Source organism: Dendropsophus ebraccatus, chromosome 1, assembly GCF_027789765.1.
Source record: "Dendropsophus ebraccatus isolate aDenEbr1 chromosome 1, aDenEbr1.pat, whole genome shotgun sequence".
Taxonomy (NCBI): Eukaryota; Metazoa; Chordata; class Amphibia; order Anura; family Hylidae; genus Dendropsophus; species Dendropsophus ebraccatus.
Window position 1 is genome coordinate 220,307,058 of NC_091454.1, and position 24,676 is coordinate 220,331,733.

The following is a 24,676-nucleotide window of genomic DNA, read 5'->3' on the forward strand; positions in this document are numbered from 1 at the left end:
AGCAGCCGAAAGCAACCCAGTGCCTATCTCATTGATCTATGCAGTATAACTATACTGCATAGATCTCAATGAGAGATCAGTGAGTATATACTAGAAGTCCCTCAGGGGGAATAACCCTAACCCCAGGGGGGATAACGCTACCCCAAGGGGGGGTTCTATTATAAGTGGGGAAAAAAAGTGTTATTATTAATAAAAAAGCCCCCTCACCTAATAAAAGTTTGAATCACCCCCCTTTTCCCATGTTATAAATAAAACTGAATAAATAAACATGTTTTATATTGCCACGTGCGTAATCCCCCGAACTATTAATTAATCACATTCCTGATAACGCACGATAAACGGCGAAAGCACAAAAAATCCCAAAGTGCAAAATTGCGTCTTTTTGGACGCATCAAATCCAGAAAAATTGTAATAAAAAATTTATCGAAAAGTCGCCTATGCGCAATCAAGGTACCGATAGAAAGAACACATCATGGTGCAAAAAATGACACCTCACACAGCCCCATAGACCAAAGGATAAAAGCGTTATAAGCCTGGGAATAGAGCGATTTGAAGGAACATATATTTGAAACATCATTTTGCGGCAAGGGGTTAAAGAAGTATTCCGGAAAAAAAATGTATTTGTCCCCCTGTTACGCGCTAGGCACGTATACTCACCAGCAATGATCGGTGTCCGGCGGCGTGACTTTGTTACAGGCCTGCGGCACTATTTAAATCCTGCGCACGTTCCCGTTCCCGCTCTTCTGTCTCCATGTTGATTGTAGGCCAGATGTCATGCTCTCCAATGCATTCTTTATAGGATAGAGGGACTTTCAGACTTCAATCGACAAGGAGATAGAAGAGGGGCCCCCCAGCTGTGCACTGGCGCATATACTTACCCACGTGCAGCAGGGGGACGGATACAAAAAAATTTCGGAATGCTTTTTTAACAGTGTTAGCAGTTTAGAAAAGGAATTGCAGCTGGCAAGTCAACATTTTTTTTTTTTAAGAAGCAAGTATCTCAAAAATACAATTTTTTTACAAGACCTAAAAAATAATGTAATCACAGGTAGAAATAAGAAAATTTCTAAATTCAATTACTCAGATTTTTCTGTTTCGCCATTAGTTTCTCTCTTGCATTCATGTCGGGTCTAAATACAATAATGAAACACTTTGGAAGGAACATGCAAATAACCAGACCCCAGGTTGATGATTGGATAGCAAAGATCTCCATGGCCACCATATATTTTCCTCGGGAACTGAGCGATGCGGGAATGTAGGACATCCAGACACTCAGGAAGGCCAGCATGCTGAAGGTGATGTACTTGGCCTCATTGAAGCTGTCTGGAAGTCTCCTGGCCAAGAAAGCCACAATGAAGCTGATGGAGGCCAGAAGACCAAGGTAGCCAAGCATTGACCAAAAAGCCAAAGGTGACCCTTCATTACACTGAATAATCAGTACTCCCGAATTACTTTCTGATTTGACTTCTAAAAAGGGAGGAGAGAATGTCAGCCACATAATACAAAGAAAGATCTGAATGAGGATACATGAGATGACTATGAGATATGATACACGTGGTCTAGTCCAATGTCTTCGTTTACTACCAGGTCTTGTGGCCTTAAAAGCTACAACTACCATAATGGTTTTGGCCAAGATGCAGGAGACACAAAGGGCAAATACAATACCAAAAGTTACTTGTCTTAAAAGACAGATCTCATACTGGGGATAACCAATAAAGACTAAAGAGCAGAAAAAACAGAGGGATAATGACACCAGGAGAAGACAACTTAAGAAGTAGTTATTGGCTCGAACAATGGGGGTTGTTCTATAGCGAATAAAAATTGCAAAGATCACCACAAGAACCAATGATGAGAAGATGCCAGTAGCCATTAAGGTGACACCCAGTGGATCTTCATGTGAAAGAAATTCTTGGGTCTTGGGAATACAATTATCTTGGGTTGGATTTGGCCACATATCCCACTGGCATTTTGTACATTGTAGTGAATCTTTAAAAAAAAAAAAGTTTTGAAATGGTTAAAACTGTGTTCTACAAATAATTTTACAATGAACTCAAGAAGTAAGACATCCTACCTGTGTGGTTGGCTATCTCTCCATAAGAACAAGGGATGCATTGGAAACAGCACAAAGGTTCACCCCTTATGGCTGCTTGCCTGAAGCCAGGTGGACAACTGGGGCTACAAACTGACACAGGGACCTAAGAAATTTTTTAGTGAAACAATATTTTTTAAATAAATAGCTGGTAATGGCTACAAAAAGTAAAATCTAGTGTCAGTCTCCTGAACTTACAATCTTTCTTTATTTTAGCAAATTGTGTGATGTTCCTGCCCTGGATATTCACCCTATTGATCATCCAACCATTGTCTGGCATGCACACATCATTAGTACTGTCGTACACATTATCACTTGTAGGGATTTTTATACATTGGATGGAAATGGTTAATACACCTATTTGAAAAGATGTGAAAGATGTAAGGAATTAGAATTGTCTCAAGAGAACTAGAAAATATACCACTTTCTCATAGGTTAGAAATTAACTTTTATTTACGTCTTATAGTAAAATATATACCCCCTGAATATGTACACCAATAAGTGAGATAAAAATTTGCCCTGTGTCAAACTTGCCTCCGGAGGGTTTGCCGTGTGCGGTGCAGTGCTAATCGCACATCGAAGGCTACCTTCACTCAACGGACCCAGTGCGGGCGATTGCAGTCACTAGTGCAAGCACCCAGAGAGTAAAACTTTTTTTTCGAGTTTACTATGTATTTGGGGATAAGCACAAAACACCCCAATACAATAGACTCTCCTAGGTGAGAAGCGTAGCAATTTGTCTGATTTAAAATAACATACGTTACTGACGGATGGTGGCTGTAGCAGCGCTCGCTATCCTGAAAGCTAATGAGCAATTTTGTATACGCTCTCTAATCCCTTACTGTAGGAGGTCAGACCAAAGAATCAGCAAAAAAAGTGCTACGGGGCACAAGGACAAAGATTAAAAGAGCCCAGCCATACTAACATGTTTCTTCGGCTATCGCCAACTTTTTCAAAGTACGGGCTTGCAGGTGTGCAGATTGTAGGGATGCAGGTTATGCAGGTTGGAAACCCCCAAAATGTGTAAAAGTGTGCAACACTGTACATTCATGACATATTGCAAGGACGCCTTTAATTTTTATGGCTGGAAGAGTAATAAGAGTAATTTGGATATTCCGACAATCCCTATTCCATGGTGAAAGTGTTCAACAATTTGATAGGTAAGTCTGTAAGGAATTTCTAGACAACTCACCCTGTGGTTTCCAGTTCCCCACTGTATATGGCTGGTGTTAATAGTGAAGACGTCCCCACTGGTTATACTGGTATCATAGCTGCCCACTTTGACTTGTTGGAGTTTTCCTTCAGGGCTCAGCTGCCAGTTCACTATATCGTACACAGCAGGTGGATCTCCGTTCTCATCGAAAAAGAGTTGTCTACCATCGGACGTGTTAAGGCGTAACTTCTTCATGTAATGCAACAGCTGTGTGGAAATTATATAATTATCAATCATCAGATAGATTGGGACAGTGTTTCCATCATGACCAGATATAAAGTTTTTTTTCTTTTGGCTAATAAATCATTTTTTGTCTTATTTTTTCCATGATACTAATTAATTTATTTTTTTTAGAAAGTCTTAGGGGGGGGGGGCTTTATCATTGTTGTGCCTTAAGCTTATGCCAGGGAAAAGGCACAGATTTGTCCCGTCTCGCTGGCATATGCCTACCATATTCCCCGCTCATAAGCATAAATCGTGATTTTAGGCTAGGTTCACACTACGTAAGTTTCCGGCCGTAGCGCGCTCCGTGAAAAAGCGGCTGGAGATTTACGTAGTTTGCGTACAATGGAAAGTATACAATCTACGGCTGCACAGTTCACACTAAGTACGAACTTACGCCCGGATCGTATGCGGTGCCGTAAAAAATGAACCAGACCATTGTTTCGGGACGGAAATGCTGTAACTTATGCCCGTAGCGTAACATGCGGTCCCGTACGGAGTGGTAATATCTTTATTTTTACACTTTGATTTGCCGATCCAAAAGGTTCTGTGGGGTGTCCGGGGCTAGCCAAAGATATCCAAGTAAAAGACCGCTGTCAGATCGCTACGTACGCCGCTCAGGAAGCGTACGTAGCTTACGGGCGTAAGTTCGCGGACCGTACGTAGCCGGCCGCAACTTGCGTAAATCCCAGCCGGAGTTTTACACATATATGTTTTGCGGCCGGACATATACGTAGTGTGAACATAGCCTAAATCTACACCTGTTGGAAGCAGGTATAGATTTGCTCTACCGGGCACAGGGTCATGCTCACGGCCTCTTTGGTTAGGGGTAAGGGGGTGGGGCCTAATTTAAAGTCTTAATAAATGTCCCTCCTTAGAGTTAGGAAACCACAACCTCTGATGCACAAAACTGCACATATAATTCCACTTTCAATTTAAATATTTAACAGAAACTAGAATGCAGAACCAGTACATGATCACATCTTTATGGCTTCCATAGAAAGTAACTGGGTATGTAGCAACCGGATGCTAATCAAATGCATGTGATTAATAGATAGTCAGTAAGTGTGATCATCTCTATAAAAGCAGAACTTTTGGCAGTTTTCTGGTTAGGAGCATCCAGGCACAAGAGGAAGTGTGGTGGCACAGTGGCATAATGGAACATGAAGAACACTTTTTTGACACCCATGGGCTCACCTAAAAACTTTTCAGAGGTATAAAGCCGCCAACCCCTTCTCTTAAGGTATGATGGACATCAGGCCACTTACGACTATCATACCAAGTTAAGTCTGCATCTTCAGGGGCTTAAAACTGATGACGGATGCACCTTAAAGGCCCTATTACAATAAACTGTTCCGATTTGGCAGATTAACGCTCCTTTTAATAGAGACAACATTTAGCTGATGAAACAATGATCAGCTGATCATTTCTTTAGGCCCTGACCTAAAACCATCGGGCTCCGACCGTCTATTGCCAATGGCTGATGATTCAACAAACAGTTTTTACTTCCTCCCTGGTCCTGTGTAATGCAGCTTTTGTCTCAGCTGACAGGCCGCTCAGGTAATTACTGAAGGATACCAGTGCAGGAAGAGATTGGGAATATGGACAGGTAATGTAAAACTGTTTAGGCAAAGACTGCACAGACATCGCTAGCAGTATTGATCGGGCCGCTGTCGGCCCATGTAATAGCACCCTTAGTTGTGATTTACAAATGGCAACTTCCCTACTGTATATGAAGCAGTACTGTGAAGCGGTGTTGTGGATTCATACTTATCAGACTTCAGGACAATTAGCAAAGTGTAAGATCTGAATTTTGTGCAACGCCCACTTATAGGTTTTCTAAGTATATTAAAGGGGTATTACAACATGTCTGGCATATCTACATGATAAATTATAAATGTCTGATAGAAATAAGCTTCACCTTTGGGATCTGCTTCTATTTTGGAATCTGTGGCCTCCTGGCTGAAATTGTACATAGAAATCTTTTATATGTTTGTAAGAACATTGTCAAAATAGTTTCACTGAGCTCACACTAACCTGCCAGGGCCTAAAATTCACAATATCAGCACATGTTCCATTGGGGAATGGTCCATCTCCTTTCTTGCATTTACCCAAATCACTCAGAGCTTTTGCCACTGCATGAACTGCTAGATAGACATTGTATGAGGCCCTAAGACTAGAGACATCATTGAAATTGTTCCGGATGCCCTCAAGACTCTCTTGGCCTGTACATTCTTTTATTGATGAGTTTGATGGAACTTCAGTGGATGTCCGGTCTTGGAATTTGCAGCTGAAAACCTGTTCCCAGAATATTTTTATGTATTGGTTTCCCACAGACATGGATGGATTGATCCTGTAGAGGAAATCTCCAAATCCTGATATGATTCCACTATGGAGGGCAAAACCAATTGTTCCGAGAAGAAGTCTTGAATATTTACTAACTGACAAGAAAGATGTGGTAGACCAAGCCTCACTGGCAATCCATACTTTTCCTGTGACATTCTGCCTCAGCATTTCATCAAGTACAAAGCTTAAGTCTATGTTAGTAGAGAAGATGACCACCGCTGTGACTGTCGATTTTTTAACCACCTGAGCAATATGTGGGGCATTTCGATCTTGCCGACTGGAGATTATGGTCTCTGTAAAAGCCACACAGGCCCCAGCTTTTAGTATATCCCTCTTGACCAGTTGGAGAGCTTGCTGCCCATAGTCATTATCAATGGTTATTAAACCAATCCAGGTCCATCTGAAGTGTAATACCAGCTTTGCTAGACCCAGAGACTGGAAGGCATCACTGGAGACTGTTCTAAAAAATGATCGGAACTCAATACGGTTGCTTAGTATAACACTTGTGGCAAAGAAACTAACCTGTTGGAAAATTCAAGGTCATCATTGATCAGTGAGAATTATTATTGTGATTTTTATTTTAAACTGATTTTGTTTGAAATTTTTACATTTGGTTTTGACAGAAGAAGGCAATTTAGTCTTTTGGGAGTTCCTGCTTCTGAACACTGGACGGTAAGGAAAAGTCTTTCTCCAATTACAAAAAAATAGGATTTTAGCTCAGGAATGTACACTAGAAAGATTTTTTTTTTAGATAATTTTACTTTGTTTACAGAAATTTCTGCTGCACTCTGATGCTGACGATTTACCCTAAAGATACTGAAATCGGCATGACCACAGAATTTAGAGGTCTTCGGACAAAGAATCCCCCTCTTCAGAGGAAGAATTTTCTGTCTGATAACCATCGGGGCTCTGGGATAACCTGGCTATGGAGGCTGGCGGGGAAGGGAAGGAAGGCCACTGGTGGTGTTCGGCCGCAAGCTCTTCTCCCTCCCCTCTCTTCCCTGCCACTGTTACAAGCTTCTAACAGTGGCAGGGGACAGAGGAGAGGGGACAGAGCAAGGGACTTAAGCTTAAGAATCATTATGATTTTTATAAATTCCCTCATCTCTAGTCTAAATGTAGTCAACTAGTACCTATGTTTAGGCGTCTTCCCGCACATAAATGTCTATTTACTTGATTTTACACACATATTCAGGAAACAGTCCAAAAGTATTTACTAGTTAACTATATTGAGTGAATGTGGCCATGCCAGTGTGTGCAAATACTAAGTGACATCTCAATTTGACAATATTTTAACATGGTTGTTAGGCCAATAGATGCTGCTGGAAACTCAGGAGGAAGAGGGGAGACACAAATGTGGGCGAAACCCAAATGTTTTGCCCACCCAACTGTCCCTACTTGCGTGCCTCAGCTACCCTGAGTGGTACAGAACAACTTGACAATGGCCCCTTTCTAAACCACAAATGAATACACAAAATATATACAAGACAAACAAAGAAATAAACCAAGTGTAAGAACCAATCGGGCAGCAAAATACAAAATCAGAACTAAAAGAATATCCATATAACTATAAGCAGAGGTCAGAATAAACAAGGTATAAAACAATAGCCACTCAACAAAAAGTAATAGCAAGAAATCAGGTGTGGGTGAGAGACCTGTATATGAAATGTCAGGAATCTTCCCCAAGCATGAATGAACCAGAAGCAGACATCCCAGCAACCCCAGAAAAACCAAGAGAGGTGACAGGAAGGATGTCAATAACTGTTAGAGGAGCAGAGGGAACTCAGCAGGGGAAGAGATAGGTGTGGTGGAAAAGCAATTAACAAAACAGAGGAAATCAAGCTGTTTACAGCTGTTTGCACAACACGAAACCACACAGCATGTACTTAGAAACATAGAAACATAGAAGATTGTCGGCAGAAAAAGACCACTGGGTCCATCTAGCCTGCCCTTTTAGTATTTTCTTTCTTATTATCTTAGGATAGATACACTCAGCGGCCACTTTATTAGGTACACCATGCTAGTAACGGGTTGGTCCCCACACCATGACACCACCACCACCAGCCTGAACCGTTGATACAAGGCAGGATGGATCCATGCTTTCATGTTGTTGTCGCCAAATTCTGATCCACCATCCGAATGTCGCAGCAGAAATCGAGACTCATCAGACCAGGCAACGTTTTTCCAATCTTCTACTGTCCAATTTCGATGAGCTTGTGCAAATTGTAGCCTCAGTTTCCTGTTCTTAGCTGAGCGGAGTGGCACCCGGTGTGGTCTTCTGCTGCTGTAGCCCATACTGTGTACTGTGCGTTCAGAGATGCTCTTCTGCCTACCTTGGTTGTAACGGTTGGCTATTTGAGTCACTGTTGCCTTTCTATCAGCTGGAACCAGTCTGCCCATTCTTCTCTGACCTCTGGCATCAACAAGGCATTTCCGCCCACAGAACTGCCACTCACTGGATGGTTTTTCTTTTTCGGACCATTCTCTGTAAACCCTAGAGATGGTTGTGCGTGAAAATCCCAGTAGATTAGCAGTTTCTGAAATACTCAGACCAGCTCTTCTGGCACCAACAACCATGCCACGTTCAAAGGCCCTCAAATCACCTTTCTTCCCCATACTGATGCTCGGTTTGAACTGCAGGAGATTGTCTTGACCATGTCTACATGCCTAAATGCACTGAGTTGCCGCCATGTGATTGGCTGATTAGAAATTACGTGGTAACGTGCAGTTGGACAGGTGTACCTAATAAAGTGGCCGGTGAGTGTATATGTTAATCACAGGCGTGTTTAAATTCTGTTATCGTAGATTTACCAACCATCTCTGCTGGAAGTTTGTTCCAGGTATCTACTACTCTTTCAGTACAATAATATTTTCTCACGTTGCTTCTGATCTTTCCCCCTGATAACCTCTCACTGTGTCCTCTTGTTCTTGAGCTTGGTTTTTTTTACTAAAAACACTCCCCTCCTGAACCTTACTTAGTCCTTTAACATACTTAAAGGTTTCAATCATGTCCCCCCTTTCCCTTCTTTCCCAGACTATACAGATTCAGATGTACTGAAATGAAATACAGAATGCAAGCACTAATCATGGCCATAAGCACAGCCTCAGGTGGATATTCCAAGCAGAAGACCACGCTGAGATATGAATAAGCATGGACATGATAATGGAGGTTCAGGATAAGTTCAAATCATAACATGAACACAGTCTTACTTGTGATCATGAGAATTTAGACATCTATACTGCGAATACAACTAAATGTGCAGGGAAAATGAGGAATTGAACAATATCAAGGAACAAAAACAAAAACAAAAAAAAAACTAACAGGAAATATATATATATTTTTTTTACAAAGGCCATATTATCAATGGAGACACCTCTAAATTCTCAGAAAGCAAGCCAAGAGATCCTATGACATGTAATGATCAAACACTGGATGGAACAAATATCAAAAGAACATTAGTGTCATGGGTGCCCAACTACTTACCTGTGGATACCTGTATAGTCCCAGGACATAAGCAAGTGAGATTGTGAATGTAGATGTAGAATGTCCAATCACTGCAGCCAGCTGGGTGTTCTGGTTACATCGATAGTTGGGCAGAGGTTGTCCATGTCCACTGATCATCTGTAGAGTTCCTGACACTGCTCTCTGGAGGACTAAGCAGGAGTCAAAGATTTGGAACCCCAAAGTGATGTTTGGCAAAAAATTGGGGGTTTTGCTAATCTCCTCCACTGCAAAATGCACGGCTTGGGCGCGTTGATAGTTATCTAACTTAAAGCTGAGGACAACACAGACAAGTTATTGTTTCTGGAATATTGTATTTTGTAAAATAGCGCTGACACAATATTCATGTATATGGTATTAATGTATGGTGAGGGTTTGTCCATAGTCTTAGGGCCGTATTCCACAGTAACAATAATGGGCCGAATCGGCCCCATTCGGCCAATTATCGCTTGGTGGAATAGAGAGAACGATTAGCCAATGATCGTGTCATCGGCTGATCGTTCATTTAGGGCCAGACCTAAAATCATTGTTGTCCCACCGCGCATCACTACGGTTGAATAGCGGTGCATGGGGGCGACCGACGATTTGAGAAGCAGCCCTTGCAGCATACATTACCTGTCAGGTCTTCTGCTCTGCTCCGTCTTCCTCCCCGGGTCCAGCGCGCTCTAGCTTCAGAATGGACTGTCAGCTGACGGAGCGCTCAGCCAATCACAAACCGGGACCCCCACGGCCTGTGATTGGCTGAAAGGCCTGTCAGCTGACAGGCCATTCTGAAGCTAGAGCGTGCGGGACCCAGGGAGGAAGACAGAGCAGAGCAGAAGACCTGACTGGTAATGTATGCTGCAAGGGCTGCAAGGACATCGGTAACGATGTCCCTGCAGCCCTCGCTCAACGATCATCGGGACGTGGAATAGGCCCAGTAAACGAGCGGCGATCTAACAAATCGGCGCTCGTTTACATCATTGATTGGGCCCTCCTCGGCCCGTGAAATAGTACCCTTAGTGTGTGTGTGTGTGTGGGGGGGGGGGGGGTAGATTAGGCCCCACCCTCATTCCCCCAGATGAATTCACTAAGAGGCACAAGTCTCTTAGTGAATACAGCCTGACGGGGCTTGACTCTATTGGAGCAGGCAGTACTCCTAATGCCCCTCTCCTTCCAGTGCTCCTATCGATCTTACCAAACCATGGAGCACATAGATAACTGTGAGGAAACGGAGAAAGAAACATTCCTACTGCCTATCCTGTAGGTACATATCTATAGGGACATATGTGCAGGTTAGATTCGTCTTACCCGTTAATAGTTCCCCTTTAAGTCCATAAGACCCCTTTAATACAATAGAGGCATTGTTAGACCTGAAACCTTAGCAAGCATCTGTACTGTAGATAAGAAAGAATCCTTACGTGTTACAGATGGCAGGACCAGGCCTCTCCTTGTAATTGATAATCGGATATGTTTTATCAATGTGAATAGGCATCATCACCCCGATTATTATATTTCCATATGAAGAAATGCTTGTAAGCGCGCTGCCGGTCAGTCTGCAACTAGATTCAATGCAGCTGCAGACATGGAAGATACAAAAAATAACTGGAATCCACATCATCTGTGGGAATTGTGATGTCAGATGTAGAGCCATTGATAGATGGGGAAGATGGTGTATAGCTTCAGCAATAAATGAAAACCCTGCAATAAAATAATAAGAATTCAGTCTGACCCAATGACTGTGAATTACATTTCCACTTCCCAGCACTTCCCCCAGTAAAGCAGTTAGCATCACTTAATGTTACCTCATGGAATGCCATAGGCCTCAACACACCCCTGAAAAGAAGCCACATTTTTTTTTGCTTAGACAAAACTTCCATGATATCTTGTTCCTACAAGAGACACATTTCAGACCAACAATAACTAACAGATGCGCTTTGAAGTATTATGTAGCTGGGAGATAGGAACCCAAAACAAACATCTGGAATACCATGGAATACTTTATATAAAGGTGACTACACCAACTTGAGGTTGTCTGTACCTAGGCCAGTCGCTAGTGGAGTCCATATGAGGTCACTGATCGCTCTGTAAGGTTTACTGGTGCCACAGTGAGATTAAATACCAGTTTGCTCACTGAACATCAAGGTTCCGTCATTGTTACTTGTTACTTATTATCTGTTTATGTTATGTAATTGCATAGTTTGTGGTGTCTTTCTACTTGAGCATAATGTATGTTAAGCAGTCATCTGCATAAAATGTACAATGCTTGAGCGTCTTGATGGTCGCTTTAGTCTAAGACGGGTCCTGTGTGTTCCCAATCTTTGTTGGATTTCTCAGTCATATTTTCATTTGGCAACTTTCTCAATAAAAGCTAGGCCTCACCACACACCCTACTTGAGGCATTACTTAGACTTCTGAGGGGATATGCCTAAACATCGTGAATACACATCTAGTAAAATGTTAAAGAGAATTTTATGAAGCATGGAGATGAAGTACCTCAACTTCCATCCAGGGCCTTCCAGGGCTTCAGGCCGTTCCTGAGTTCACTTATATTACATTTAATCTACTGGGAACCAAGTAGTGAAGACTATGTCAGTGATGATATTCAGAACTAATACTTACAACTCAGGAGAAAGGCTAAAGGAGAGTATAGACTGTCCAAGACTTCAGCACACAAAATTTGCCCCATCTCTTCCCGAGGATGGCCTCCCCATTCTAGAGATCACACGACTACTTTATTATCTTAAAGGACAAGTGCCATGAAAAACTTTTTTCCCAGTAATTGAAGCACATTACAAAGTTATATAACTGTGTAATATGCTTCAATCACCTATCTGCCTCCCTTCCCTGTCTTTTCCCCCAGCAGCTCCTTCTTGTGAGGATGAGTCATCAGCAGGAGGGCTGCTCTAGCTCCTGTTACACCAGCCTCCCCCTCCCCCTCCTTGTCAGGTGACTCTGCTTGCTCAGCTTATCTTCTCTAGTGACATGACTCCTTCACTGAGTCCATGACAGCAGGAGAGAGGGTATGAGGGGAGGGGGAGAGAGGGTATGAGGGGAGGGGGGAGCTGCCTATGTGCCGGAGTCAGTCTGAGGGAAGATAAGCAAGTGAGATGTGACAAGTGATGGCTTGCAGTTGTTCAGCCAATGGGAGTTGAACAAGCTGAGTCACCTGACAAGGCAGGGGAGGGGGGAGGCTAGTGTAACAGGAGAAGGAGCTGAGAGAAGAGCTTGGTGACGGTGAGGACAGTAATCAGGTCTGTGTGAGTTTAATGCACTTCCTGGTGGGGGGTGGAGGGGGGAAAAGACAGGGAAGGGAGGCAGATAGGTGATTGAAGCATATTACAGAGTTATAAACCTTTGTAATGTGCTTCAATTACTGGGAAAAAGTTTTTCATGGCACTTGTCCTTTAAGAGACTAAACCTTCTCTGTCAAGTTTTCTCAGTAAAAGACTGTTATGTTTTCCAACATCAGTCTGGTTGACTTACTCCGTTGCTACCATCAAGCTCATCTCACCCTCGTACCACCAGACATACTACAAGAAGTAAGCCCAGATGATAGACTACTACCACCATGAGTGCAGCCCTCTTCCTCTGTGTAGACCTGAGGAGTGTGAGGGGACCAGTGGAGCCATTTCCGCCACTGTAGGGGCCTCTACCAGTCTACCTGTTCCACCGGACAGATGGATGATGTGCAATGAGTCAGGAAGGGACTGCAGAGCTGTAATAATTCTCTCTCTTCTGTAATAGATGGCAGATAACTATTACGGCCATTAGGTAGCAGTATTACTTAATGATGTTGATTCCCTCCAATATCGAAGACTGGCGGGTGGACCCTGAAGCTGGATCCTGCAGCATCCTGGATCATTCATGAAACTTTGCTGGAAGGCTGCACCACATGAGCACACAGAGCTATAGTATGTATAGGGACATAAAGAGGCTTACTGTATGTGATGTATCTGTATACCTCAGGTCACATACAATAACTTGCCCCAGTTTCGTCGGGTGGAGATGCAGGGGCAGGGGGCTCGAACTGCTTCCAGATCTGATTCCTGTCTCTTCTTGGGACCCATTCTTCGAGCGAGGTCTCAGGAGCTAGCCAAGTTACTTAGATACACCAGCTCATAAGGCAATAATGTCTTAGGCTTCGAAACACTAACACTAACAACAACTTAGTATAACCCATGATGGATTAGATAGACAGCTCTGGAAATAGACTCCTGGATACACCTTCGCAGAAGTACCCTCTCCCTAAGCATCATATTATCAGACCTACGTGTTATACACCACTCACCTCATATATGTCTCCAAGTTTTCTCTGGTATTCCCGTATACTCACTTTATATAAGAGGTTCTTGTTCACACTGGGATTTATATCCGTAATTTAGTGATTTCCTGTATAAAGATGCTCAGTCCCGGCGCGGATATCATCATCTTCAGAATATACGAGAAATACATAATGATATATAATGATATAATGAGACAATCGGCTGTGACCCGGGGGACGACCTTACTTCATAATGTAGTAAGTGGATTTTTCTTATGGTCAAAGAACAACTAAATTTATATAATAAGAGGTTTAAGAAATTATATTTAACTGAACATTCAGATATTTTATAGTATTCAAAGTACAATGTGGAGCCCCACTTTATATCATGCACTAACATACATACACACATACACATACTATAACTACCTGATACCCAGACACTGACAGCCACTTCCCTGCACTGCCGTGTCACCCTTCCAGAATGTGGTAAAGGACATTATAGGTGATCATCTTCCTCCATCTCACACTTCGGTGTGATCGGTGCAAAGCATAAATTAGGCTAATAAAATAATGGGATGCATCAAAGGAGGCCGAGATGCTAAAGATTAGAACATAATTTTGCCTCTTTATAAATCCATGATCAGCCCACACATGGTATATACTGTGTACAGCACCGGCACCGGTATATAAGAAGGACACAGCTGAACTGGAGAGGGTGCAGAGGAGGGCAACCAGAGTCATGGCCGCTCTGGGAGTGTGTCCAAGCGCTGCATGCTGACTCCACCTGGGGGCTGGCATTGCAGGTCGGCCACACTAACGTCTTTACTATGCTGCGCATGCGCAGTAGAGTGGGAGAAGACGCTGCTGTACTGCATCTGCGTGGCGTAGTACAGCAGTGACTTCTCCCGCTGTACTGCGCTTGTGTGGTATCAGCGCGGCCGACATGCAATGATGGCCCCCGGGTGACGTCAGCATGCAGTGATTTCCAACACGCTCATAGCGGCATGATTACAGCGCCAGAACCCGCCCAGGACCATGACTAGCTGACCCAGCCACACGCTCAGATGACTACTTAGCTGGTATACAGCGCGGGAGATAACTAAACTAAGTTTGCAGTTTATATGTACATGGGAACCAGGCTACAAGGGTATGTTTGGGTAGCGTGCTGGGTGATGTACCAGCACGTTTCCTTAGCTTTATGGCCATTTTTAGCGTGATTGGTTCCCTTAAAGGGAATGGGTGGGTTACTGTACCAAGACAGGTTATCAAGCTTGGGGCTATTTAGTCTAGAAAAAAGACGTCTTAGGGGCGATCTGATCCCATTGTACAAATATATGAATGGACAGTACAGAGATCTTTGTAGTGGTCTTTTTACTCCTAGGTCTGTAACCATGACAAGGGGGCATCCTCTATGCCTAGAGGAAAGAAGATTTCAACATCAGCACAGATGCAGATTCTTTACTGTACGTGCAGTGAGACTATAAACTCTCTGCCACATGATGTCGTCATGGTCGATTCATTATATAAGTACAAAAAAGGCCTGGATGCTTTTCTGGATAAATATAATATTACAAGTTATGGACATTAGATTACATGTGATAGGTCGCTGATCCAGGGATTATTCTGATTGTCATTGGAGTCGGGAAAGAATTATCTCCCTGTCATGGGGCAATTGACTTCTGTCTCATAGGGGATTTCGCCTTCCTCTGGATCAACACACTAAGGTTTCTGTAGGTTGAACTTGATGGACTCTTATATTTTTCCCCCTTATTAACTATGTTACTTTGTATGTTACCTAGTACTTGTTATAGGATGTAAATTTCCTTTCCATTTCCTTTTTCATAAAAGTGTGTCCAGAGACTTTTTACCCACTCTGTATAATACAAGATGTTTTGCATCTTGCAAAAACATTGCAAAATCCCAGAAGCAGTGGAGCAATTCCTCACAGCAACAAATAAGATTCCAGTTTTTCATTTTCAGAGGCTATAGGTGACTACTTTACTGCCCCTCCATAACCTTATTTTCATCGATAAACGTGGCTTATTTCTCGGGTGTGCTCAGTAACTTGCCACTGGTCCACATTTATTCCAAGCGCTTATATATTACATCCTTTTTTTTTTAGGTAATATGTAGCCATAAAGACATTGTTGGGTTTATAGAGATAATATATCTTCTCTCAGACTTTCCTTCGCTGTCGGTTCTTTCCTGACTATACAAAGTCAGATTGTTTCTTCCCTGATGAACAGTGACCCACATCATGGAGAAACATGTCGGAAGAGAAAAATAATAATAATAATAATAATAATAATAATAATAATTCCTTTATTTATAATCCGTAGCACTGTATAGCAATCAGTCCCTATCCCCACTGGGGCTCTACATTTCAAATTCACCTATCTGTATGTTTTGAAGTGTAAGAGGAAACCAGGGTACCCAGTGGAAACCCACTCAAACATAGAGAGAACATATAAACACCTTGTACATGTTATCTTTGGTGAGATTTGAACCCAGGACACCAGTGCTGTAGGGCAACAGTGCTAAAAGCTGGGTTACCAGGGATTTTATTATTACAGAATAATATAAAATGAGGAAAATCATACTGCTGTTGTACTCTTTATTTAGTTGAATGTGAAACTGAAAAAAAAAATAAAATAAATCACACAGGCAGGCAAGGGGGTGCAGGAATATAATATAGAAAGTATACTTACCTGTCCCCATAGCGTCGCTCTCAGGTCTCTTTAAAAGCCAATGAATATCATTTTTCACCAGCATCCGGGTATGTCACGTGCCAGGCTCCTCCAGCTGTATCAGCGGGCTTCCGCCGATGGCTTATGCGTTCAGCCACTCAGTGACTGCAGCACTGGGATGGGTAACTATACTCTCTTTCACATGTTCCCCCATCCCCTGCCTTCCTGTAATTTTTTTTTATTTTTATTTTTCTCTTTTTAACCTTAAAATTTTCTCAAGGACAGCTGTTCTGCTATGATGGACAGGACTTGACTTATGAGGGTTAATAAGAACAGAGCAATCTGCTCTTTAAAATTATATTTAATGGTCTGTTTTTTAATGTGAATCTTTCAGTTGCAATCTAGGGTTCAAACTGCTAAGACTGCTAGACAAGGCTGTTAGGAGAAGGAGACACATGGTACCTTTCATACAACTGTCTGTACTTCCATAATGTAGAAAAATGTTTTATTTCTAAAGTACAAAGAGTCAAAGGTGCATTTCCAAGCCCCTGATATGCTGAGGGCTGTGGTGCATATACTTACATGCGTGCAGCAGGAGGACAAATGCAAAAAAAATTTGGAACGCTTTTCTAATAGCTTAAGGCTATGTTCACACTACTTTTATTTCCGGCCGTAGTACGAACGAATATACGCCCGTAGTTTTGAGGTTGATGCGTTTGCTTGAAAGAATATGATATACGGCCGCACAATGCACACTACGTATGAGCCTACGGCCGGATCGTATAAATGAACAAGACCATTGTTTGAGGACGGAACTGTTCCAACTCACGGCCATGGATTTCAATGCGGTCCCATACAGAGTACTTATTTCAACCAAATTGAACTTGATTTTTAGATCCAAAAGGTTCTGTGTGTTTTATTAGGCTAGACAAAAATTTCCAAGTAAATGACCTGTTTCAGATCGCTACGAAACAAGCTAGGGAAGCATAACTGTACTATGGGCGTATGTTCGCAATCTGGCCGCATGTCTATTTTTCACACGGCCGTAGTTTCAGCCGCACATGTCCGGCTGCGTACGAACTACGGCCGGACATATACGTAGTGTAAACATAGCCTTACAGCGTTAGCAGTTTGGAATAGGAATTGCAGCTGGCAAGTCCACTATTTTTTTTTTTTTAAGCAAAGATCTTCAGTTTAAAAATACCATTTTTTTTATACAACTTAAAAAATAATGAAATGAGACGTAGAAATGAGAAAATGTCTAAGTGTCAATTACTCAGATTTTTCTGTTTTGCCATCAGTTTCTCCCTTGAGTTCATGTCGGGTCTGAATACAATAATGAAACATTTTGGAAGGAACATGCAAATAACCAGACTCCAGGTTGATGATTGGATCGCAAAGATCTCCATGGCCACCATATATTCTCCGCGGGAACTGAGGGATGCAGGAATGTAGGACATCCAGACACTCAGGAAGGCCAGCATGCTGAAGGTGATGAACTTGGCCTCATTGAAGCTGTCTGGAAGTCTCCTGGCCAAGAAAGCCACAATGAAGCTGATGGAGGCCAGAAGACCAAGGTAGCCAAGCATAGACCAAAAAGCCAATGGTGACCCTTCATTACACTGAATAATCAGTACTCCCGAATTACTTTCTGATTTATATTCTAGGAAAGGAGGAGAGAATGTCAACCACATAATACAAAGAAAGATCTGAATGAGGATACATGTGGTGACGATGAGATATGATATATGTGGTCTAGTCCAATGTCTTAGTTGACTACCAGGCCTTGTAGCCTTAAATGCTATAACTACCATAATGGTTTTAGCTAAGATGCAAGAGACACAAAGTGCAAATACAATACCAAAAGTCACTTGTCTTAAAAGACACATCTCATACTGAGGATAACCAATAAAGACTAAAGAGCAGAGAAAACATAGCGATAATGACACCAAGAGAAGACAACTTAAGAAGTAGTTATTGGCCCGAACAATGGGGGTTGTTCTGTAGCAAATAAAAAGTGCAAAGATCGCCACAGGAACCAGTGATGAGGAGATGCCAATAGCCATTAAGGTGGTCCCTAGAGGATCTTCATGTGAAAGAAATTCTTCGGTCTTGGGAATACAATGATCTTTGGTTGGATTTGGCCACATATCCCACGGGCATGTTGTACATTGTAGTGAATCTTAAAAAAAAAAGTTTTGAAATGGTTAAAACTGTGTTCCAGAAAGAATTTCCCAATGAACTAAAAAAGGAAGACATCCTACCTGTGTGGTTGGCTATCTCTCCATAAGAACAAGGGATGCATTGAAAACAGCACAGAGGTTCACCGCTTATGACTGCTTGCCTGAAGCCTGGTGGACAACTGGGGCTACAAACTGACACAGGGACCTGAAAAAAAATTGTGGAAGAATATTTTTAAATAATTAGCTAGTAATAGCTACAAAAAGTAAAATCAAGTGTCAGTCTCTTGAACTTATAATGTTTCTTTACTATAGCAAGATGTTAGATCTTCCTGTCCTGGATTCTCACCCTATTGATCATCCAACCTAGAATGGAGACATTATCTGGCCTGCAGACATCATTAGTACTCTCGTACACACTAACACTAGTAGGGTTTTTATAGATTGGATGGAAAGGGTGATTACACCTAATTGAGAAGATATGAAAAATGTGACAATGCAGGTTATGCAAATTGGAAACTACTTAAAATTTGTGGAAGTGTGCAACACTTAACAATCATGACATATTGCAAGGATCCTGTCAGGACAGGGAGGTACGGACACAACAAGACAGTGGGCCCTGAGTCGGAACCCACCCACGGTCCCTAACTACTTGCCTCAGTCGGTCCTAGTCGGCCGTGGACAAGACGTTCCCTGCACTGTATGTGTGGGACACTAAACAGGACAGACACACAAACACAGTAAAGGATAGTGAACAAGCCAAGTCAGAACTAAACAGACAACGTGGTACAAAATCAGCAGTCAGTCAGATAGTCAAAAAGTCAGGCAGGAGATCAGGTAACAAGTCAAGCAAACAGAGGGAATTAGGAACGGGGATCGCAGGAGCAGACAGGGAAGCTGGGACCAGGAGTTATCCTAAATAGCCAGCGCTGGGACTCTGCCTCAGCTCTGTTTTATGCTGACCAAGAGCCCAGTCCGGATCCTCATTGGACCGGTGCTCTGATCACCCAGGCTCCAGAGAGGCAGAGGAAACTGTCAGTCAAAGAACACTGCTCAGCTGCAACAATCAAAGCCAGTAGTGAGCAGTGTAACCCTTGCACTGCCAGGAGACTGAAAGAAATGCAGGTGTGTCAAACAAAAGGCAAAAAAAGGCCCAGTTCACACCAGGATTAGTGCAAATTCCTAACAGATCCCTTTAATTTTTTATGGCTAGAGCCGTAATTTGGATATTTCAACAATCCCTATTCCATGGTGAAAGTGTTCAACAATTTAATCTCTAATCTCTAAGAAATTTCCATACAACTCACCCTGTGGTCTCCAGTTCCCCACTGTATGTAACTAGTATTAATAGTGAAGACATCCCCACTGGTTATACTGGTATCATAGCTGCCCACTTTGACTTGTCGGAGTTTTCCTTCAGGGCTCAGCTGCCAGTTCACTATGTCATACACAGCAGGTGGATCTCCGTTCTCATCAAAAAAGAGTTGTCTACCATCAGACATGTTAAGACGTAACCTCTTCATGTAGTACAGCAGCTGTGTGGAAATTATATAATCATTGATCATCAGATAGTTTGGGACAGTGTTACATCATGACCAGACATAACATTTCTTTTCTTTTGGTTAATATATACATTTTTGCCTTATTTTTTCCATAATACTTATGAATTTATTTTTGTTTATTTTTTTTATTTTTTTTTAATTCCAAAAATGTTATTGGTTTTCCAAAATTTTTATACAGATACAAAGTAATACAAACATAGTCAGAGTAGAAACACTGGCGAGTGCAAGTAAGCATACAAAGGGTTAACGTAGAACCAGTTAATACAGATAATCACATTACAACTAATAGAGTAACTAACAGCACAGTCTGATTAAGGGACAACCATTTAGGCCAGGGCTTGTACAGAAAGTAACTGATGGGTCAAAGCTAAGGGCAGAGTGAGTGGGGCTAAATCTTGGAGTGAAACTTGCTTGTCTGCCAACAGGACCATTTGATTTCGTATTGCGGGTAAGAGTGGGTGAGGTTGGCATACATGCATTCATTGTGTAAGATAGAGTCACATAAGTAAAGAACTTCAGTGATATGAGGTGTGTCTGGTGTTTTCCAATGCCGGGTGATCGTTAGTTTAGCGGCCATAAGAATATGCTTTACCACAGTTATCACTAATGGATAGAGGGTGTGAATGTCAATCAGCAATAAGGCAGATGCCGGAGTTCCTGAAAGTGTCTGGCCAGTAACCTGTTTGATTATGTGGAAGACAGCTGACCACAGGGGTTGAATATGTGGGCAGTGCCATAAGATGTGTGACAGTGTACCATTCTGGCCGCAGTTCCACCAGCAGAGTTGCGAGCTGGTATGGTGTGTAGTCTCGTGGGGTAGTAGTACCATCTGTAAAGTGTTTTAATTATGGCCTCTTGGTGGGTCACACAGCGGATGGATTTGTGAACAGCATGAAGGGAGCGGGCTTTGGAGTTCCTGTTCCCATTTAACAAACACCGGAGGTTTGACAAAGGTTTACTTGTCGGCTAACAGATTGTAGAACAGAGTGATGCCCCTCAATTTCCCCGTGGATTCAGTAAGAAACCTAAGAGAGGAGCTTTCAAGCTCAAGGTGTAGGAGGGGGTGAGTCCTGAGCAGGTTTGTGATTTGGTGAAATTTGTAGAATTCCCTATAAGGGATGTCATACTCGTCTACTAAGTGTTGGAACAATAAGGTATTAGAGGGGGTGAATAAGAGTGCAATCTGGGTTATCCCCTTCAGTTCCCACATAAATAGGTCCAAGTTGGGAATCATCGTTTCAAGCAGGCGGATTGGGATTGCTACCTTGGATTGGTTTGGTAGTGATTTAGTGGAGTGGGTGAACACTGACCACGCCTTATCTGCCGACTTTGTTGTGTGGAGCAGCGGTGGGGTAAGTGGGAGTCTACCTAGGGCCTGGAGCAGTCTCAGGCGGAGGGAACATGTCGATTCAATGTAGCTCTCTAGATGTACCCATTGTTTGTCCTGGGACATTTGCCACCAATGTTTCAGGGGGGCTAATAAGGCAGCCCAGTGGTAGTCCCGTATATTAGGTAGTCCCAATGTTTTGCGTTAATCTGGGATTTATCCCATTCCATATGAATTTGGAGAACAGTGAGGTGATTTTATTGAAGAAGGAGAGGGGGAGCAGGATAGGGATTGTTCGGAATAGGTACAGTAAGCGGGGTAATAGCAGCATTTTAAACGTGGCAGTAAGTCTTAACCATGAAATGAAAAACTTGTAGCTAGTGATTTCTTTGCGAAATGTGTCCAAGAGGGGTGGGAAGTTGGTTTCGTACATTAGCAAGGTGGGGAATGTCAGGTTTATCCCTAAGTGATATGTTTAAGTTGCCAGTCAAGGGGGTATTGTAGTTTAAGTTTGTCTAGGTCACCTGGTGTAATGTTAACTGGGAGTATTTGGGTTTGAGGTTGTTAATTTTATAGTAGGAAATGTTGCCGAAATCTGCTAGGACTTGGAAGGTCATAGCTAAAGAGTCAAGCGGATTAGTGGTCATCAAGATAAGTGCTGTTTTATGGGTTGTTTGAGCTATGGTTATTCCAGCGATGTTGGGCTGACATCTAATGGCCTCTGCCAGAGGTTCTATTGCAAGAACAAAGAATATAGGTGAGAACGAGCATCCCTGCCTGGTCCCATTCGACAGGGTAAACTGGTCAGATATCGTCCCTTTGGCAAAAACTTTGGCTGTGGGATTAGAATATAGAGCTTTGATACTGGAGACAATGGCTCCTTCTAATCCGTATTTGGATAGAGCAGGAAAGGCATAGGACCAGTTTACCCTGTTGAATGCTTTCTCAGCATCTAGTGTTAAGAAAGTAGCTGTTACATTCCGACATTCACAATATTGCAGGATGGATATGAGTCTGCAGGTATTGTCTGGGGCTTGGCGACCATTGATGAAGCCCACTTGGTCATTTAGGACTAGATCAGGTAGTATGTGGGTCATTCGGGTTGCTAAGATTTTGGCCTAGATTTTTACATCTCCGTTTAGTAGGGAGATGGGCTGGAAGTTGGAGGTTTGATCCATGGGTTTGCCTGGTTTTGGGATAGTGGTGATCAGTGCGTCTAGCATTTCTGGCGGGAATGATCCGGTGGACTTGGCTTAATTAAATACTCTAAGTAAGTAAGGGGAGAGGAGGTTCATGAATTTTTTGTAGTAGGTATTGATCAGGCTGTCAGGTCCTGGGGCTTTGTGTAGGGGCATGGACTTTACTCTGCGCATAATTTCTAAAGGCTGGGTTGGGGAATTTAATAGTTCTAGTTGTTGGGAAGTTAGTCGGGGAAGGTGTATACGGTTGTGTCTGGGTGGGTTAAGGGGTGTTGCTGTCGTCTTTCAAGTTGTAAAGAGAACTGTAGTAGTCCTTAAATGCATTAGCTATCCCTCTTGGGGGTAGGATAGGCTGTTTTGTTGTGGGGTGATGTATTAAGGGGATAGTTGTTTTTTGGAGAGCAGTTTTGACCTTTCTAGCTAGGAGTTTACCTGATTTATTGTCATGGGCATAGTAGGTGAATTTAGATCTTTGTAATGCGTGTTCGTATTTGTACAGCAGAAGGTTTCTGAGGTGGAGGCGCTCCTTGTAAAGGGAAGAGGAGGTAGCAAAGGAGGGGGAGGATTTGTTTAGGTTTTCCAGGTGTTCTTTGTTTTGGGTGGAAGTCAGAATGTCTGCCTCTCTTTTCTTCTTGAGGCGGGAGCCCATTTAATGAACTCTCCCCTCAGAACTGCCTTGTGGGCATTCCATAGGGTCCTACTTCCTCATTATGATTAAGGGTGAAGTAGTCAGTCAGGGCGGATTCTAATATTTGGGCACTCTGGGGGTCAGCCAGTACTGCTGAGTTCGCTCTCCAGACAAAGTTGTTTGTTTTGGGGTGTTGTACCTCCACCGAGATCATTACTGGGGCATGGTTGGACTATTTAATGAGCCCTATCGAGGACGACTGAGTTATGTCTATAAGGGGTTTAGACACTAAAACGTGGTCTTTTCTGGAGTAGGATAGTCTACGTGGGGAGTAATAGCTGTAATCTCGATCCCCCGCATGATGGAGCCTCCAGATATCATATAAAGAGTGTGCACGAAGGAAGGAGTTAAGGTAGTATGGTCTGTGTGATCCCGCTGTATAGAGCTCTGGTAAGGCCACATCTGGAATACTGTGTCCAGTTCTGGAGAACTCATCTAAAAAAGGACATTAATAAAATAGAACAGGTCCAAAGACGGGCTACAAAAATGGTGGAGGGTGTGAGGCATAAACCATATCAGGAAAGACTTAAGGATGTGAATCTGTATAGTCTGGAGGAAAGAAGTGAAAGGGGGGACATGATTGAAACCTTTAAGTATGTTAAAGGACTAAATAAGGTTCAGGAGGGAGGTGTTATTACTAAAAGAACTGAGCTCAAGAACAAGAGGACACAGTGAGAGATTAGTTGGGGGAAAGATCAGAAGCAATGTGGGAAAATATTATTTTACTGAAAGAGTAGTAGATACCTGAAACAAACTTCCAGCAGAGGTGGTTGGTAAATCTACAATAACAGAATTTAAACACGCCTGGGATAGACATATATCTATCCTAAGATAATAAGAAAGAAAATACTAAAAGGGCAGACTAGATGGACCCAGTGGTCTTTTTCTGCCGACAATCTTCTATGTTTCTATTTTTTTATTAAGACATACATTTCATATCTTCATTATAAATTATGAATGTCTGTTAGAAATAAGTTTCAATTTAGGGATCTATACCTTTTTTGCAATCTGTGATCTCTGAAATGACATGCATGTAGAGAACTTTTATATGTTTGAAAGAACATTGTCAAAATTGTTTCACTGAGCTTACACTAACCTGCCAAGGTCTAAAGTCCTCAATATCAGCACATGTTCCATTGGGGAATGGTCCATCTCCTTTCTTGCATTTACCCAAATCACTCAGAGCTTTTGCCACTGCATGAACTGCTAGATAGACATTGTATGGTGCCCTAAGACTAGAGACATCGTTGAAATTGTTCTGGATTCCCTCAAGACTCTCTTGGCCTGTACATTCTTTTATTGATGAATTTGATAGGACTTCAGTGGATGCTTGAAATTTGCAGCTGAAAACCTGTTCCCAGAATATTTTTATGTATTGGTTTCCCACAGACATGGATGGATTGATCTTGTTGAGG

General features: G+C 42.5%; 2 protein-coding genes across 2 annotated transcripts; both read right to left on the bottom strand.

The window, feature by feature from the left end:
• Positions 1-1,072: 1,072 nt before the first annotated feature.
• Positions 1,073-13,421, bottom strand: LOC138784663 (extracellular calcium-sensing receptor-like). Its single transcript, XM_069960299.1, has 7 exons — positions 13,330-13,421; positions 10,773-10,928; positions 9,355-9,646; positions 5,562-6,392; positions 3,282-3,509; positions 2,072-2,195; positions 1,073-1,986 (listed from the first exon to the last, which is right to left on the bottom strand). The coding sequence occupies exons 1-7, from the start codon at positions 13,419-13,421 to the stop codon at positions 1,073-1,075; spliced, it is 2,637 nt and encodes an 878-aa protein (XP_069816400.1).
• A 4,152-nt stretch (positions 13,422-17,573) lies between these two features.
• LOC138784664 (vomeronasal type-2 receptor 26-like) lies at positions 17,574-22,471 on the bottom strand. The gene is made up of 4 exons (XM_069960313.1): positions 21,899-22,471; positions 19,793-20,020; positions 18,570-18,693; positions 17,574-18,487 (listed from the first exon to the last, which is right to left on the bottom strand). The coding sequence occupies exons 1-4, from the start codon at positions 22,469-22,471 to the stop codon at positions 17,574-17,576; spliced, it is 1,839 nt and encodes a 612-aa protein (XP_069816414.1).
• Between the last annotated feature and the right edge of the window lie 2,205 nt (positions 22,472-24,676).